This window comes from Hermetia illucens, chromosome 1 (assembly GCF_905115235.1).
Source record: "Hermetia illucens chromosome 1, iHerIll2.2.curated.20191125, whole genome shotgun sequence".
Classification (NCBI taxonomy): Eukaryota; Metazoa; Arthropoda; class Insecta; order Diptera; family Stratiomyidae; genus Hermetia; species Hermetia illucens.
Genome location: NC_051849.1, coordinates 178,774,588 through 178,789,422, shown reverse-complemented (window position 1 = coordinate 178,789,422; position 14,835 = coordinate 178,774,588). Strand labels below are relative to the sequence as shown.

Below are 14,835 nucleotides of genomic sequence, written 5' to 3'. Positions count from 1 at the left end.
GATAGCGATCCGAGTCTATATTGGCCCCCCTATATATTCTGACATTCATCAAGGCTGAGAGGTGGCGGCGTTCGATCAACACGTGGTCAATTTGGTTGAAAGTGGCCCCATCTGGAGAGGCCCACGTATGTTTGTGGACCGCTTTCCGCGCAAACCAGGTACTTCCAACAACCATTTCGTGTGACCCTGCTAATTGAATAATCCGCAGTCCGTTATTATTTGTTTTTTCGTGTAAACTATGGGAGCCAACGTATTGCCTGAATACGGGCTCCTTCCCTACTTGGCTGTTAAAATTCCCAAGTATGATTTTGATATCATATCTGGGACAGGCCTCGAGGGTTCGTTCTACTGCCTCGTAGAAGGTATCCTTCTCCGACTCTGCAGTCTCTTCTGTAGGGGCGTGAACGTTTATGAGGCTTATATTTCTAAACTTGCCTCGCAAGCGCAGAGTGCATAGCCGTTCGCTTATGTTTTCAAAGCCGATAACAGCAGGTTTCATTTTTTGGCTGACTAAGAAACCTACTCCGAGCACATGGTTTACTGGATGGCCACTGTAATATATGGTGTAGTGGCTCATCACCAGGGAACCGGTCCCTGTCCATCGCATCTCTTGTAACGCTGTTATATCAGCCCTATATTGGGGCCGGGTATCGGCTAGCTGCTCATCAGCTTCAAAATGCGCAAATCGTTGATCCGTTGTCGTTGCCGGGTCCGACATTTTAAAGTCCGTCCTGTCCGAGGCTCCTGTTGTGGCTTCGTAACAAATTGTTTTCCGTGTAGGGTTGTCAGCTCTACCCAACCCGCAACCTGGAGGACCAGTTGGTACAATTTGTCCCGTTTTTAGGCGCGGGAGACTCGCCTTCATCCTTCTCCGTCTGTAGCTTTTCGTTAAGAAAGAGCTCCCAGCGGTCACCACGTGGAGGTGGAGATAGGGTTTGGTAGTAGAGCTGTTGGTGTTGATTCAGCAGACATTTCCCAGGTTTTATGCTCCATCGTGGGTACCAATCTACGTTTCGCCCTGGGACCTATACTACTCAGTCGAATTTAATTACTATTGTTGGTAGGATGAAATGCAAACTTCAAGCAAGGGTTGGAGTAATGGGTGTGAATATTATATAATGATCATCTAGTGACGTAAATCTGATGACTATCAAACTCTCGCCCGATTGTGTGTCTCTGATGTTGGAGAGTTCATATGAATTGACTCGATCTCCTGAGAACTGGTCGCATATCGTGCTAAGTCCTCTTGATTTACCACCAACTACACAGGGTTTAGCAAATGAGCTAAAGCGAAAATGAAAACTTAAAATAGAGTACGTTCGTCACTAGCTCAGCATTTACGCTAAAAACTACGGATTAGCGTTCACCTGGGAGTTACGAGTAGAGCGTCTGGTTTTTGCGCATAAGTTACAACCAAGGTAGGCCGCAAGACGGTGAGTCGTTAAGTTGCGTGCGAACTATTAAGACGTTGTTTGTTGTACTAAGCGTTTTCTGATAGTGGCGTGAATTGAACCTTAAACAAGAAAATTTGAATGCACTACGTGAAACTTGAGCCGGGCTTCAGATGTGCGTGGCCGAAATTCTAATTTTCCAAGACAATAGTCTGCTTCCAGCGTTCAATAAAGGTTGTGGGTGGAGTTGTTTGTAGGACACTTGTGTAGAAGTTCATTGAAAAAGTTCACTATCACTCTCGTTCGTCCCGATTTACCCTTTCGATTTTATGAAGACATTAACAATCTAGTCACAGTTTCTTTGACGCTCTCAATGGAGTAATCCAATTAATTTACGCGTAATTGTGTGAAACAGATAGTACGGAGTCGGTTGACGTGCATGATGTGCAGACTCTGCGCCAGATTGCAGTAATTTCCAATTCTTCCGGCCTCTTTAATCAAGTCTTGTGAGAAATACATTTCCGAGGAGACACAGATACGTTAGTGGTTTCAATCGTTGGATTTTCTTCTTCACTGTACTTTTGCAAAAGTATGAATTGGTATTTTGCCGGTTTATTGGAATAGGGAGCAACTTGCATTACCCAGCGTGGTCGCGACGACGGTAGTTGCTGATACTAATGCGAGATTAAGTTTGCATGCATTACTGCAACTGTGGTCTTTCTTCTTAGACTCGACGGAGTAGGCTGTCCAAGTACGGGTTTTTCATTTTGCTGGTGGACTTGTTCCATGTGAAGGAAAGTGAAATCGAAAGTGATTTGTCGTGCAGATCTAACGTAACTTCAGTTTTATTCCGTAAAATTGCAAGTATTGGGACTTGATAAAGTGGTTTTCCTTGACTTCCGGAGGAGCATCTGTGAAAAAAGTCGACGATAGTTTCGGATGGTTTTGATCAAAATAGACAAGTTTGCATCTTAACGACTCCATTTAAAACGAAAGTTTTATCTTTGGTACACATCTAATATAATAAGGAAATATTACGACCATGGCAATGGTAAAGAATGAGTAAGTATAATTTTATATTAGTAAAGTTAGTAAATGTGAAAATGAGTCGTTCTAGCGTATCAAGTTCCATTATAGATTTTAGTTCGTCGTAGTATGAGATTTGCTACCTTCTTGCTTAAGTATCTCAGAATTTACCATAATGCAGCAACCAACTCGTCTATATTTACATAAGTGTACTGTGTTTGATGCGGTTAGTGGTAGATGGAATTTGATATTGTTCAGATAAATGAAATTACTACACAATTTCTGGGATACAATATTCCCACCATCATTTGAACAGCGAAATGTTCGCTAATAGAAAGGATGCTTAACTAATTCCACTTACTTCTGGAGACTGTGTGTGAGTAAGCTGCTGAAGAACAATTAACACACAAAATTCATTAAGATTTAATGAAGTTTCGCCTTGCAGAATCTTCTATGTATTCCGCGATTGATTCTTGTCAAAATTATTGCTAAAATATTCAGCCGATCTAAAGTGTAGTTTGGCAAGTGAATAAATGTTCTGTTCTGTTCGTTGCTTGAAGTTCAGCAGGTGAACAAGATGCTTTTTAAGGTTTTGTGTAAAACAAAACCTTATTAAAATCGGTTTACTGTATGTCTTTTTTTTTGGCTGGGGGAAATCCATCATGGATATGCATTTGGAATCTAGGACACGCATGCCGGACTCTTACCGACTAAAACCTCCCATATTTTCTCCACACTCTCCCCGCGGGACCACTGTTTCGGTATTGCTTCGCGGGGCTGTTCAGTTCTTAGCTGTTCACTCTAAACGAGCTGCTACCGCTTTGCGTGGCGTTAATTGCAGTAGCTTCGATTCTATATTTCCGCTATACTTCTGCTGCTTTTAGTTCCTGGTGGATCGTGAAACGGATTGCAACTACCGCGTTCATTGTTGTATTTTATTACACCGGCGATTCATCTAGACCGAACCTATAGAGGTAATTCCTGTATCCACCGTGTCCGGTTAAGAACTGAATCAGATCGTAACTCGCCTCACCGTGGTTCCGCATAGTTTACATGCTTATGTCTGGGATAAGCCTGTGTGTCCACCGGCCATTCTCCGCCTGGTCCCATGCTGTTTGCCACGCAGCCAGTGACCGCAAACGCTCACTTTGCTTGTTTAGGCTTGCTTTCTGATTTTCGTACAAAGGACTTGCCTCATCGGCTAGAATACCGTGATTATCCCCGCAATTACGCATGCTGAATCGTAAGATGTTGTTCGGTAGCCGCAACATGCTCGGAGAGCGCTTAATCGATATGCAGCTTGAAGCTGTCTACGATTTTCTCCGATTTTTATTGCCGACGCATATACTGGTGCCGCGTATAAAAGTACAAAACTGACGTCCCGCGAGAGTAATCGTCGAATGTGCTTCATTTTGAAGCATCCTTGCCAGTGTTGAGCTGATTGTCGCCGCTTTCTGCCTAGTAAACTTTAGATGGGGTTTAACGCCCAGCGTGGAGTCGAATATTACTTCCAGGTATTTTAAGCGATGGCTGAGAGCTAACTGCATGCACTCCGGCGCAAATTTCAACAGTTTTCTGTTTCCGCCGCTTTGTAAAGAGCACCAACTCCGTCTTGTGTTCGGCAAGCTCCTGGCTTACCTGTCCTTGGGATCAATACAAGCTTTTGTATTTTCCACTCTGCGGGGAAGGACCATTCTTTTAGGCAGTCTGTAAATACCAGTGAAAACATGCTTGGTGCCATTCTCATTACCAATTTCAGCGGGGATTCGATCCATGAGGGGGGCTGCGGCATCCCGGACCTTTTTCACTACTTCCAAGACTTCGTCTGTGGTTACTGGAGGTATATCTTCGGTGTATTATTGGGAAGACTGTTTTCGGATGTTGGGGGAACCATGTCGAAACTATCTCCCACAATAATCTAGGGCACATAATAGGAGGGGCCCTTTTCCCTTTTATTGCTGACATAATGGACTTGTACGCTCCTCCCCATGGATCTGAGTCTGCTTCATCACAGAGTCGTTTGAAGCAATCATTTTTACTTTTTGTGATGGCCCATTGCAACTTTTTTCGTGCCTGTTTATATTCGAGGTACCGTTGTTCATACTCTGACATGTTTCTTCGACGTTGACTCCGCCTTCTGCCTTCAAGCATTCCGTACGACACTTCACTATTTCAGCGTTCACCAGTAGTTAGGGTTACGCTTCCGAGATTGTGCACGTCTTGGCATGGAAGCGTCACATGCTCGGTATATCTGTTGGGACAGCTGCGATGCTTTTTCTATGGCTTTTCTAATAAACTCGGTGTTCCACTGCAATACCTCGAGAAATGTATCCTCATCAAGTGCTCTTGATGACCAACCAGGTGAGGATTTATTGTTCTGGGTCGCTTTTCAATAGTATTATATATCACCTGGTGGTCGCTATGCATGTATTCTTCGCTAATATGCTAGTGTAGATGGTTGACAAACGAATCACTTACGAAAGTAAGATCTAGCTCTCCACGCCTAAAGGTGTTTACCCTTTCGATGTTTGGCAGGGTGACATTTAGGCAGGAGAAAACCTGGAGTAGTCATTTGTTTTCTGGCTTCCCCACTCCATTGCCCAAGCGTTGAAGTCTGTCTGTCTGTCTGTTTGTCCGTCACATGGAGACGGTTATAGTAATTGGCACCAAATTTGGTAGAAAGGTGGGAACTGTGAACGCTCACGCAAACTGTGAGTTACATCCTTTTACGTTGAATTTAAGGGGGGGTCCCCATACATGAAAAGCGGGGTGTAAATTTTTTTTTCATCAAATATAGTGGGGTATCAAATTAAAGGTCTCGGTTAGCACTTTTCGAAGCCGGTCTTACTTTTGACATTTGTTTTAAAGGTGGGGAGTACGGGGGGTTGAAAGTGATTATTTCTTTAAGGGGGCCATTCTCAGAAACTAAACAACCGAAAAATCAGGAGGCTGCCACTATATAGTGCCTGGGCTCCGAAATACCTTATTTATTCAAATAAAGTTAATAATAGTGTATTACTATAATTTTTAGCAATTGGCTTCAAAACCTCCCTTAAGTTCATACTAGCACCACGAACCAGTAGTATAGGCTATAGTATGGAGTATGATCTTACCAAGTTTGGTGGAAATCGCACTATTACTAACAAAGTTACAATACGTCAAAGTTGTTGCTTCTCTGCAAATTCAAGACTCAATATCGCCCGAAAGTGGATACTTTCACATAATATATGCATATATTACGTGGTACGTACTAAGAAATACACAAAACCTTTCGTACCTGAAGCGTCCAGCTTCCGGTTTCCCGACTTGTTGTCCTACATAATACGTTCATTGTTAAAAAATTCGTTTGCTTGGTTTTACTTAAACGCAACCGCGATTTAGTTGTTCACACAATGATATGTGTCGAAAACACATCATTTCATTTTAACAAAAAAATAAAATTAATTTGTAAACCGGTATGAAAAAAATGTATAGATTATCTTTTTATTCAAAAAAACTTTACTTTAACATGTAAAAATCTTCTTGAAGTTACGGAGTATATTCCAATATTCAATGAATACGTTATATTAAAAAGGTCGTCAATTGTATCATTGACAGTCAAAAGATAGCATCAAGAAAGGCTCCAGAAAGTACTCAACTCATCGCTCTAATATGCCCTTTCTATCGGAAATCAGATTTCCCACTTTTTCTCGGCACGGTGAGCATGGAGGTGTGCAAGGCTTCATCCTGCTGATTGCCTGGTAAAACTTCTGCGCTTGGTGTGGTTGCTCCCTGTACTTCTCAAGTTCACAGACCTGTTGGTCCTCCCAGGCTTCTCTTTTCCGTCTGTGAAGTCGCTTCTCCGCTCGCCGGAGTTCGTGATGAGTCTCCGCACGTGCCCGCGTTTTTTGAGAATACAACATTACTCGATATGCGGCATTCTTCCGTTCCGTTGCTAGCTTACATTTATCGTCAAACCAGCCGTTCCGACTCCTTTTGCGACTGGGGCCAAGTAAGTGGGTGGCCGTATCAATGATAACGTCTTTCAAGTGGTCGTGAAGATCATTCGTTGATGCTTCATCTCCAGTCCTTCTGTTGACTGCGGTTATTGCGGCATCCATTTCCCTCTTATAGGTGTCGCGGAGGGCTGTGTTGTGGATGGTTTCAGTGTTCACTCTTACCTGATTGTCAGAGGGGATTCTAGGTGGTATTGTTATTCGAGCTCGGAGCACAATGCCAACGAGATAGTGATCCGAGTGTATATTGGCCCCCCTATATATTCTGACATTCATCAAGGCTGAGAGTTGGCGGTGTTCGATCAACACGTGGTCAATTTGGTTGAAAGAGGTCCCGTCTGGAGAGGCCCGCATATGTTTGTGGACCGCTTTCCGCGCAAACCAGGTACTTCCAACAACCATTTCGTGTGACACTGCTAATTGAATAATCCGCAGTCCGTTATCATTTATTTTTTCGTGTAAGCTATGGGAGCCGACGTATCGCCTGAATACGGGCTCCGTCCCTACTTGACTGTTAAAATCCCCAAGTATGATTTTGATATCATATCTGGGACAGGCTTCGAGGATTCGTTCTACTGCCTCGTAGAAGGTATCCTTCTCCGACTCCGCAGTCTCCTCTGTAGGGGCGTGAACGTTATTGAGGCTTATATTTCTAAACTTGCCTCGCAAGCGCAGAGTGCATAGCAGATCGTTTACGTTTTCAAAGCCGATAACAACAAGTTTAATTTTTTGGCTGACTATGAAACCTACTCCGAGCACATGGTTTATTGGATGGCCACTATTATATATGGTGTAGTGACTCTTCTCTAGGAAACCGGCCCCTGTCCAACGCATCTCATGCAACGCTGTTACATCCGCCCTATATTGGGACAGGCGTTATGAAAGAACTCCCAATGGTAACCACGTGAACAGATAGGGTTTGGTAGTAGAGCTGTTGGTGTTGTTCAGCAGGCGTTTCCCAGGTTTTATGCTCTATCGTGGATACCAATCCACGTTTCGCCCTGGGACCTATACCCGCCTATGTCCACCACTTTGAAAATTAATGAGGTAGTGGTTTTTGTGTAGCCCTAACCCATGACTAAAATCGCCTTCACGATAAACAAAATGAAGAGAAATCTTTTATATCAGAGTAACTACAAGTACTACAAGCCGAAGGAAGAGCGTGGATACAGAGCATATATTCTGTGTGCGGAGAAGTGAAGATAAGGGTCGGGGTAATAATACTGCGCACTTCTTGCTCGAGTGAGCTTTTAGGAAGATACTGGGTGCCTGCATGAATTTAATTTGAATAAGGGATTTTTTGAGGCCTCTTTGAATTGACTTCAGTTAATTGTCTCTCTTGGGAAGGTTCTGACAAATTTGTAAATATGTTATATTCCTTTTGCTTCACTTCTAGTTAGATCTTATGGTATCTTGTCTATTTGTTTAGCTTATGCTCCTTGTTCTCAGCTCTCTTTCCACATTTTTTTCAAGCGACACTCGGTTGAGAGATTATTGCTTGATGTTTGGAAGTGTATGCCCAATTCCGCGATGTTTGCGCTTTCTGTAGTTTGTTTCTTTTCTTATACTTTGTTCATAGGCATTGTTGATGAATGGTTGTAACACGTACAAACGCAAGTTTCTCTAGCAGTAGGTAAAATTTCTAGGTCATTCAATCACCCCTGACGTCATTCGACCCGACCCAGTCAAAGTGCAGACGAATGCGAGTTTTCCGTTCGCAAAGACGATCAAAGACCCTACAAGGCGTTTGGGCATAATAACCTCCGACCGTCGTTTCCTACTCAAAGCCGCTCACCACCTGGCATTACTTAACGCCTTCTTGTCTGGTCTTAATACCAAGTATTCGCGAATGGTTGTGTGGTCTCCAAAAACTGTTTGAAACCACCAAGCAGCGGCTGGTAGACGCTACTCTTTTGATATAGCCTCAACAAAGTGCACCTCTTCGTCGATGCATCAGACATAGCAGTAGACGCTGCTCTTCACCAAAGGGTGAATCAAAGCTGGCAACCATTGGTTTTTTCTTAAAACAGTTGAATCCCGCTCAACAGAATTACAGCGCCTATGATCGTGAATTATTAGCCGCGTATCTGAATATTAAGCACTTTCGATATTCCCTTGAAGGCAGACCAAACTATAAGCCTCTGAATGGTAGACGGCCGCTTTTTGTAATGAAGTGTTTTGCTCCGTGTACGATCTTCCGCACCGTTGCAAATATTGCCTCACGATCACTGGCCTGAATCAATACTTCTGAAGGACATTACTGCACAGTCTTGTACTGAGGCCCTCTGTCATGAGTAGATTCCGGGCTTTGGTGTTCCCGCCGTCATCATCACAGACCAGGAAAAGCAATTTGAACCTTTTCTCTTTTCCGAGCTCGGAGAGCTCCTGGCAATCAAAAGTCAGTGGACAACTGCATACCATATGCAGTTCAATGGAATGCCATTCCGGTGAGGACTGATGTCCTCCGAAAGACAATATGAGGGCTACTACAAGTACTCGAGTGTGGAGAGCATTCGGGTAGTCTGGACGTCGGTGGCAAGCCCAAGAGGATCTCCTTAGATAGGCCTTTCTTCCAGGAAACAGACGGCACTGGACGGTAGCGAGACCGCTGCGTTCGTTTTGACGTCTTCCATTCAAACGCAGCCGAGTAGCCTCGCCGCGGGTTCTCTCACCAAAACCCCTAGGTTTCAAGTGGGGCGGAGTGATACCGGGCGTACTGGAAGAGGGTGGAACCTGCCAAGAGGCCGATTTGAAAGAGCCGGACTACTCCACACGGAGTAATTGTTGTCGTGGGAAGTGGGCCTTGCCGACCCAATTGATTTTTAAAAATTTTTTAGAAAAAATAATTGAATGAGCGAGAAATCAGAATTCTCTTAGGATTCTTTAAATTTAGTTTTATAGTTGTTAATTAACACTCGCTCACCAGTTTTTGCGATGACCTCAAGTCAAACAAGGTTTCTGATGACGAATGGCATAGTGTCGCTGAGAGTAATAAAGCGGTATTGGCCTGCGATTATCTGTACAATTACGTGCGCAACGGAGGGCGGTAAGATATTGTACCTGCCCTCGCTGTTGTTATCTCGTAGTAGGGGCGAATGATAACGGCGTACATATCTTGAGTCCACTACATCCGCTGACTACACGAACCTGTTGAAGTGACAGGCGGAGCCATGCTCCAGGTCATCATGGCGCCCAAATACCAGGAGGCCCAAAACTTCTAAACAAATCAAGAAACAAAGATAATTCCTGAATGATAACTTGAATTGCCCAGTTTTTTTTTGTTGCGATAAACGCTCACTTTTCTGTTTCCCGTAATATAAAAATAATAATAATGGTAGAGAAAACCCATAAAAATGATTGTTCTTTCTTTGAAAATATATTTGATATATTTGACTTCAAAGTGTATGGCCGTAATTGTCCAACTTTTTAATCGTGTATTTCCAACCATTGAAAAGGGACTTGATGTCGACAACAAGGAATGACTCGAGTAAATCGAGTTTCTTCTGAAAACGGGCGTGTGAGAGTATTGGCACAATAAACTTATATTAAAATACGTTGCCAAAATTCTCTAAAATTATTAGGTTGTTGCAAATGAAATGTCGGATTTTTCAGTGAAGTTAGTTATGATTTTAATGTTTAAAACTGCCGCAAGGTGACTCTGGTGGTATGGGATAATTCGTTCGATCAAGGAGTCATTTCAGTTTCAATCGACATTGAAGTTCTAAGTAAAACTCAAAGAAAAAAGCATGGAAGGGAGTCAAAAACGTCTACTTTTTCTATATGAATTTAAACTTGGTCACAACGCAGCGGAGGCAACCAGAAACATTTGCAGAGCATTTGGAGCTGACGCAGCAAACGAACGAACGACACAGCGGTGGTTCGAAAAATTTCGATCAGGCGACATGACCCTCCAAAGTGAACCTCGTGGACACCCAGGACCATCGATCGACAACGACGAGTTGCGTTTGATAGTGGAATCTGATCCCCGATCATCGATTCGTGACATTGCAGAGAAAATAGGCGTACACTATTCGACAGTATCTCGGCACTTACAACAGCTTGGAAAGGTGAAGAAGCTTGATAAGTGGGTTCCGCATGAACTCAACGAGCAAAACATGGCGCTGCGAATGGAAATATCCAGTTCTCTACTCAACCGCAACAGGAACAATCCCTTTTTGCGCAGAATAGTGACATGCGATGAAAAGTGGATATTGTACGACAACCGTCGCAGATCAGCGCAATGGCTAGATGCCGATCAGCCTCCACAACACATGCCAAAACCGAGCCTTCACCCGAAGAAGGTAATGGTAACTGTTTGGTGGTCTGCATCTGGAATTATTCATTATTCGTTTTTGGAGCGTGGTGAAACAATTAATGCAGAGAAATATTGTGCCCAATTTAATGAAATTCACGAGAAATTACGTGTTCAGCGGCCTAGATTGGTCAACAGAGATGGAGTGATACTGCTCCATGATAACGCCCGACCTCATGTTTCCAGAATGACGGTCCAAAAATTAAATGAATTACGATATGAGACTCTACTCGTTACTGGAGGCCAGGGTAATATTTGGAGCTGTTACGCTATAAATGATTATAATGACGAATGGAAAATCCTTTCTATGAATAATCTAGTTGTAGAAAGTGCGTCCGTGGTTAATTTTTCCCATTTATGGAGGTCGTGAATTCAGTTCATCGAGCTGAGGCACACAGCCGTCGATCTTGACGGATGGTGCTCCCCATAACGCTTGATGTAGGAAATGCCTTCAATTCCGTAAGATTGGCAGATATATTAGGCACATTGGAAAACTCATTCCACGTACCAAGCTATCTTGCGGATATTGAGAGATTATCTGAAAGACTGCTCTCTGCTCTATGAGTAGCCGGACCTCTGGAACGCTTGCTACGATAGTCTGCTGAGCTTCGATATGCCCGAAGAGTCTAAGAGCTAATCCTACCGAGATAAAATGGGAAATCTTATTTCCGGTCATATGGGCATATTCGAGCGATGCATTGGGTACTTTAATGAACTGCTGAGTAACCAAAATATGGGCGAGTTGCAGGTCCTGCCAACTGAAGACATCGTGGAGACCTTCCTACGATAGTCTGCTGAGTTTCGATGTGCCCGAAGCCAAGAAGCCAAGATGTACAATCTACCTTTATCCAGATCGAGCAATGAAGGCAAACCGAAATATATGATAACAACGTCAGCATCAAAAACGCAAGAGTCTCGTGCTGAGCAGCTTGCGGCCTACAATATTGACCATGTAGTCCATATTTGTCAGTTGACTCAGGACCGTTTCGTACATCGTTTCACTCAATGCTTTGATAAATACTACCCGGGAAAGACGACATCCTTTTTTCCTTACTCTGACCAATTGGAATCCAAACGGAAATTGGCAGAAAAGCGAAACTTTCTATTTGTTGGTCTTCAAGCAAAGCTTATAAGAGAATTACACCTGCAAAATTATATGCTCTACTTTCAGTAGGCTTAATGGGATTCCCAAATGAAATAAATGCTTCTGATTGACATTTCTACTTCCCGAAAGAATACCATGAAAATATAGGCATGGCTTTAAAAATACATCAGCATCTAGACGTCGGATCTGACTTCCTAAAAGAACTCAACACTCCTAGCTATGTAGGCGTTTATGTAAAGAGTGATGCCATACCATCCATTGTGGTTTCACGTTGTTCAATGCTAATGGTGAAACGACAGATGTAGTTCACAAAGTTCTAGCTAAGCTAGAAAGAATATAATGACTCACACCTTTACTAAAATGTTGTACCTGTTTCACTTTACCGAATGAATTAACGTAGGGATTTGGGGGTCGACCAGATTTATAAGTTGCGTATTCCGAAAAAAACTAAATTAAATGTTTTTAGCAACTTGGTACGCCAGCATGAGTATGGTATATTCGTCCAAAACTTATGTGTCCTTTTTCGCCACTTGCGATTGGAAGATAATGGGTGCCAGTCTATTTGTCAGCCTTTTAGTTCGCTGTGAAATTCTAGACTAAAGAGGTAGACTTTTCCAGACAGGTGTCAGATACATATGTAATTCAAATATAATTTACACTATATATGCATATACAATAATTTAGGCTATCTATACCTTTTATTAAAAGAAGGGTGAAAGATTTTGAGGGAAGGATATCTTGTGGCGAATGACTATATTTTGTGTGAATTAATTCTGTGGATTTTTCAGTGCGGGTGCTGTCGGCATTCTGTATAGCCACACATGTTACACATAAGTTTCGATCCATTCTTGTATTATTTAAGTAGAGAAAGCCAATTGGCACCGTGAATTGGTTAAGCCAGGATTGATCATTTAACCTTTTGTCGGTGAACTTTCCAATGAATCCTTGTAAGGATCTTCTATACATATACATGAAGCTAGGTACTTGTTTTGGTGCTATTTGTGAAAATGTTGATACCTGCTTTATTCAAGCAATTTTGGGAACCACTAAATTGGGACGTTGATGTCATAGGAGTTCCAAGGCAAAGATATAAGATTAAAAGAGGAAGGGAATGCTGTAAACCTTGAGGTATGAATTTTCCTATTTTTATTCAAAGAATCTGACGTAATACTTTTCATTCAAATACTTATGATTCCGCTGTAAGTGGCTAAATATTCAGATTTAATTCTGTTGAAATTGAACCAATTTGTATTTAGGTTAAAAGCTTAATTATTTAGCTTTGTTACACAAGTGCACGGTAGAGTAACCTAAGGTACTTTGCCCACATTTGTTTAAATTATGGGTTCTTTCCTGCAAAGTGTATGATTTGCTTTGTAAATGCGGGCCAAATGTTCAAAGAACTTCCACTACAATTACAATATTTGGCTTAGTGAGTTCAAAGTGGTACCTTTATAAAACCCACTTGCATTAAAAATATGCTAATCATTCGTGCTAATTCATACGTGATAAAACTATGATGAGAAGTTTTCGTTAGTGAAGTGCGGACTCCTAGCAAGGCCCAGTGAATGCTTCTTAGTTATCGCTAAAGTTATAAATATAAAACTTTGGACTATACAATATATGTATATACATAGCATTGTGCAATAGTTTATATAGAATTCTCCGAATTTAAGTAGCTAATGTGTATTCATAGAGTGTAAAATCGCGAGTAGCAAAAGTAATGTAATGCAAGTAATAAGACTAACAATGTCACATAATTATACACTTCGAAATAAGAAACGTGAGAAATGTTTGTATGATTGATTTGATGTTAATGTTAAAGCCAAGGTCGATGGAGTCATGGTTTCGGATATAATTGGTATGTGTAAAGATGTTCCCTAGTGGATAAATTTAGAAAATTAATATTATTTAAATATGCTTTTGCAAAACTCAATTTAAAGAGTTTCATGGATATTGCGATATAATGTTCTTTTATTGGGGTTTGAATTCATTTGATGTTACTTCCTTGTTAAAAGAGAATGCCTATGGTCAAAGGGCTTACAAGATGGTAAATGATGAAATGACTTATGAGGGATCCAAGTATTCAAAGGAGCCCCCCCCCCCCCACTTTCCCAAGCCTGGCTAGCACGGTGGCGTACAAGTATATCTTGACGGAGCACTTCGATGGAGTTTCAAACGTTCCGGGCGGACCTTCACCCTTAATTTCTAGGTTTCTAGGATAGCTCTTCCCTCGCCTCCAGCTACGCTGCATGGTCTTTTGATCATCACAAGTCATTACAAATAGGGCCCCACGTTGGGCGCTATTTGAAATGACACGTGAGTGATCGAAGTGCTCAAAGGACCGACCGCGCGTGGGGGCGCGGGCTCTGAGGGTCCCGCCCTGCTTTGAAATCTTCAGGCCACTATATTGGAGGATGTTCCGTTTGAAAAAATTAAATTTTCAACCGAGTCAACCGAGCTTTCCAGTTTATTATACTCTTTGGTAACCTAATAGGTTTTCTTGATCGCGGTGAAACTGCTCAAAACTTTTGCTATCATATACGATGCATGGGTCAACAAATCATTTATGTTTCCTATTTAATAAAACTATGTCGTCCACTAGTCCTAAAGCTTTATCCCAGTATTTTATTGGCTCTTCCAGAAACTCATCCACTGGGATATTTCACGTTACTAGTGACAGTTAACAACTTTTTAGACAACCTTTAGTTGTGTTTGTGACTACGGAAGGGATTACTGTATAGGGAATCTATTTCTAATAAGTTCGCACCAAAGGGTTTTCTCATACTGGATGTCGTGAAAGATGCCATCTCGGAGAATGCTGAGGTTGCAAGATTTGAGGCCGCATATCTGCCCAAGTTTGTCCCATATCCTCTAAAATTCTTCAGTATTGGTTAATTTAGTTAGATGGGGTCTGGTTTTCGCAGTTTTTGCGAATCTGAGCACATCATCCAGAGGCAGAGAGTTTGCAGATTCTTTTTGGAAGTCAAACTTACTGTGGTAACTTTT

The 14,835-nt window shown here is 42.1% G+C and overlaps 1 protein-coding gene across 1 annotated transcript in view; it reads left to right on the top strand.

Moving 5' to 3' along the window:
* The first annotated feature begins 1,439 nt into the window (after window positions 1–1,439).
* The window catches only part of LOC119661700 (17-beta-hydroxysteroid dehydrogenase 13), a 38,294-nt gene continuing 24,898 nt past the window's right edge, over window positions 1,440–14,835 (top strand). The window contains exon 1 of the mRNA XM_038071147.1: window positions 1,440–2,453. Within this exon, the coding sequence (XP_037927075.1) occupies window positions 2,434–2,453 (20 nt within the window). The 5' untranslated portion in view covers window positions 1,440–2,433. The remainder of the gene's footprint in view (window positions 2,454–14,835) is intronic.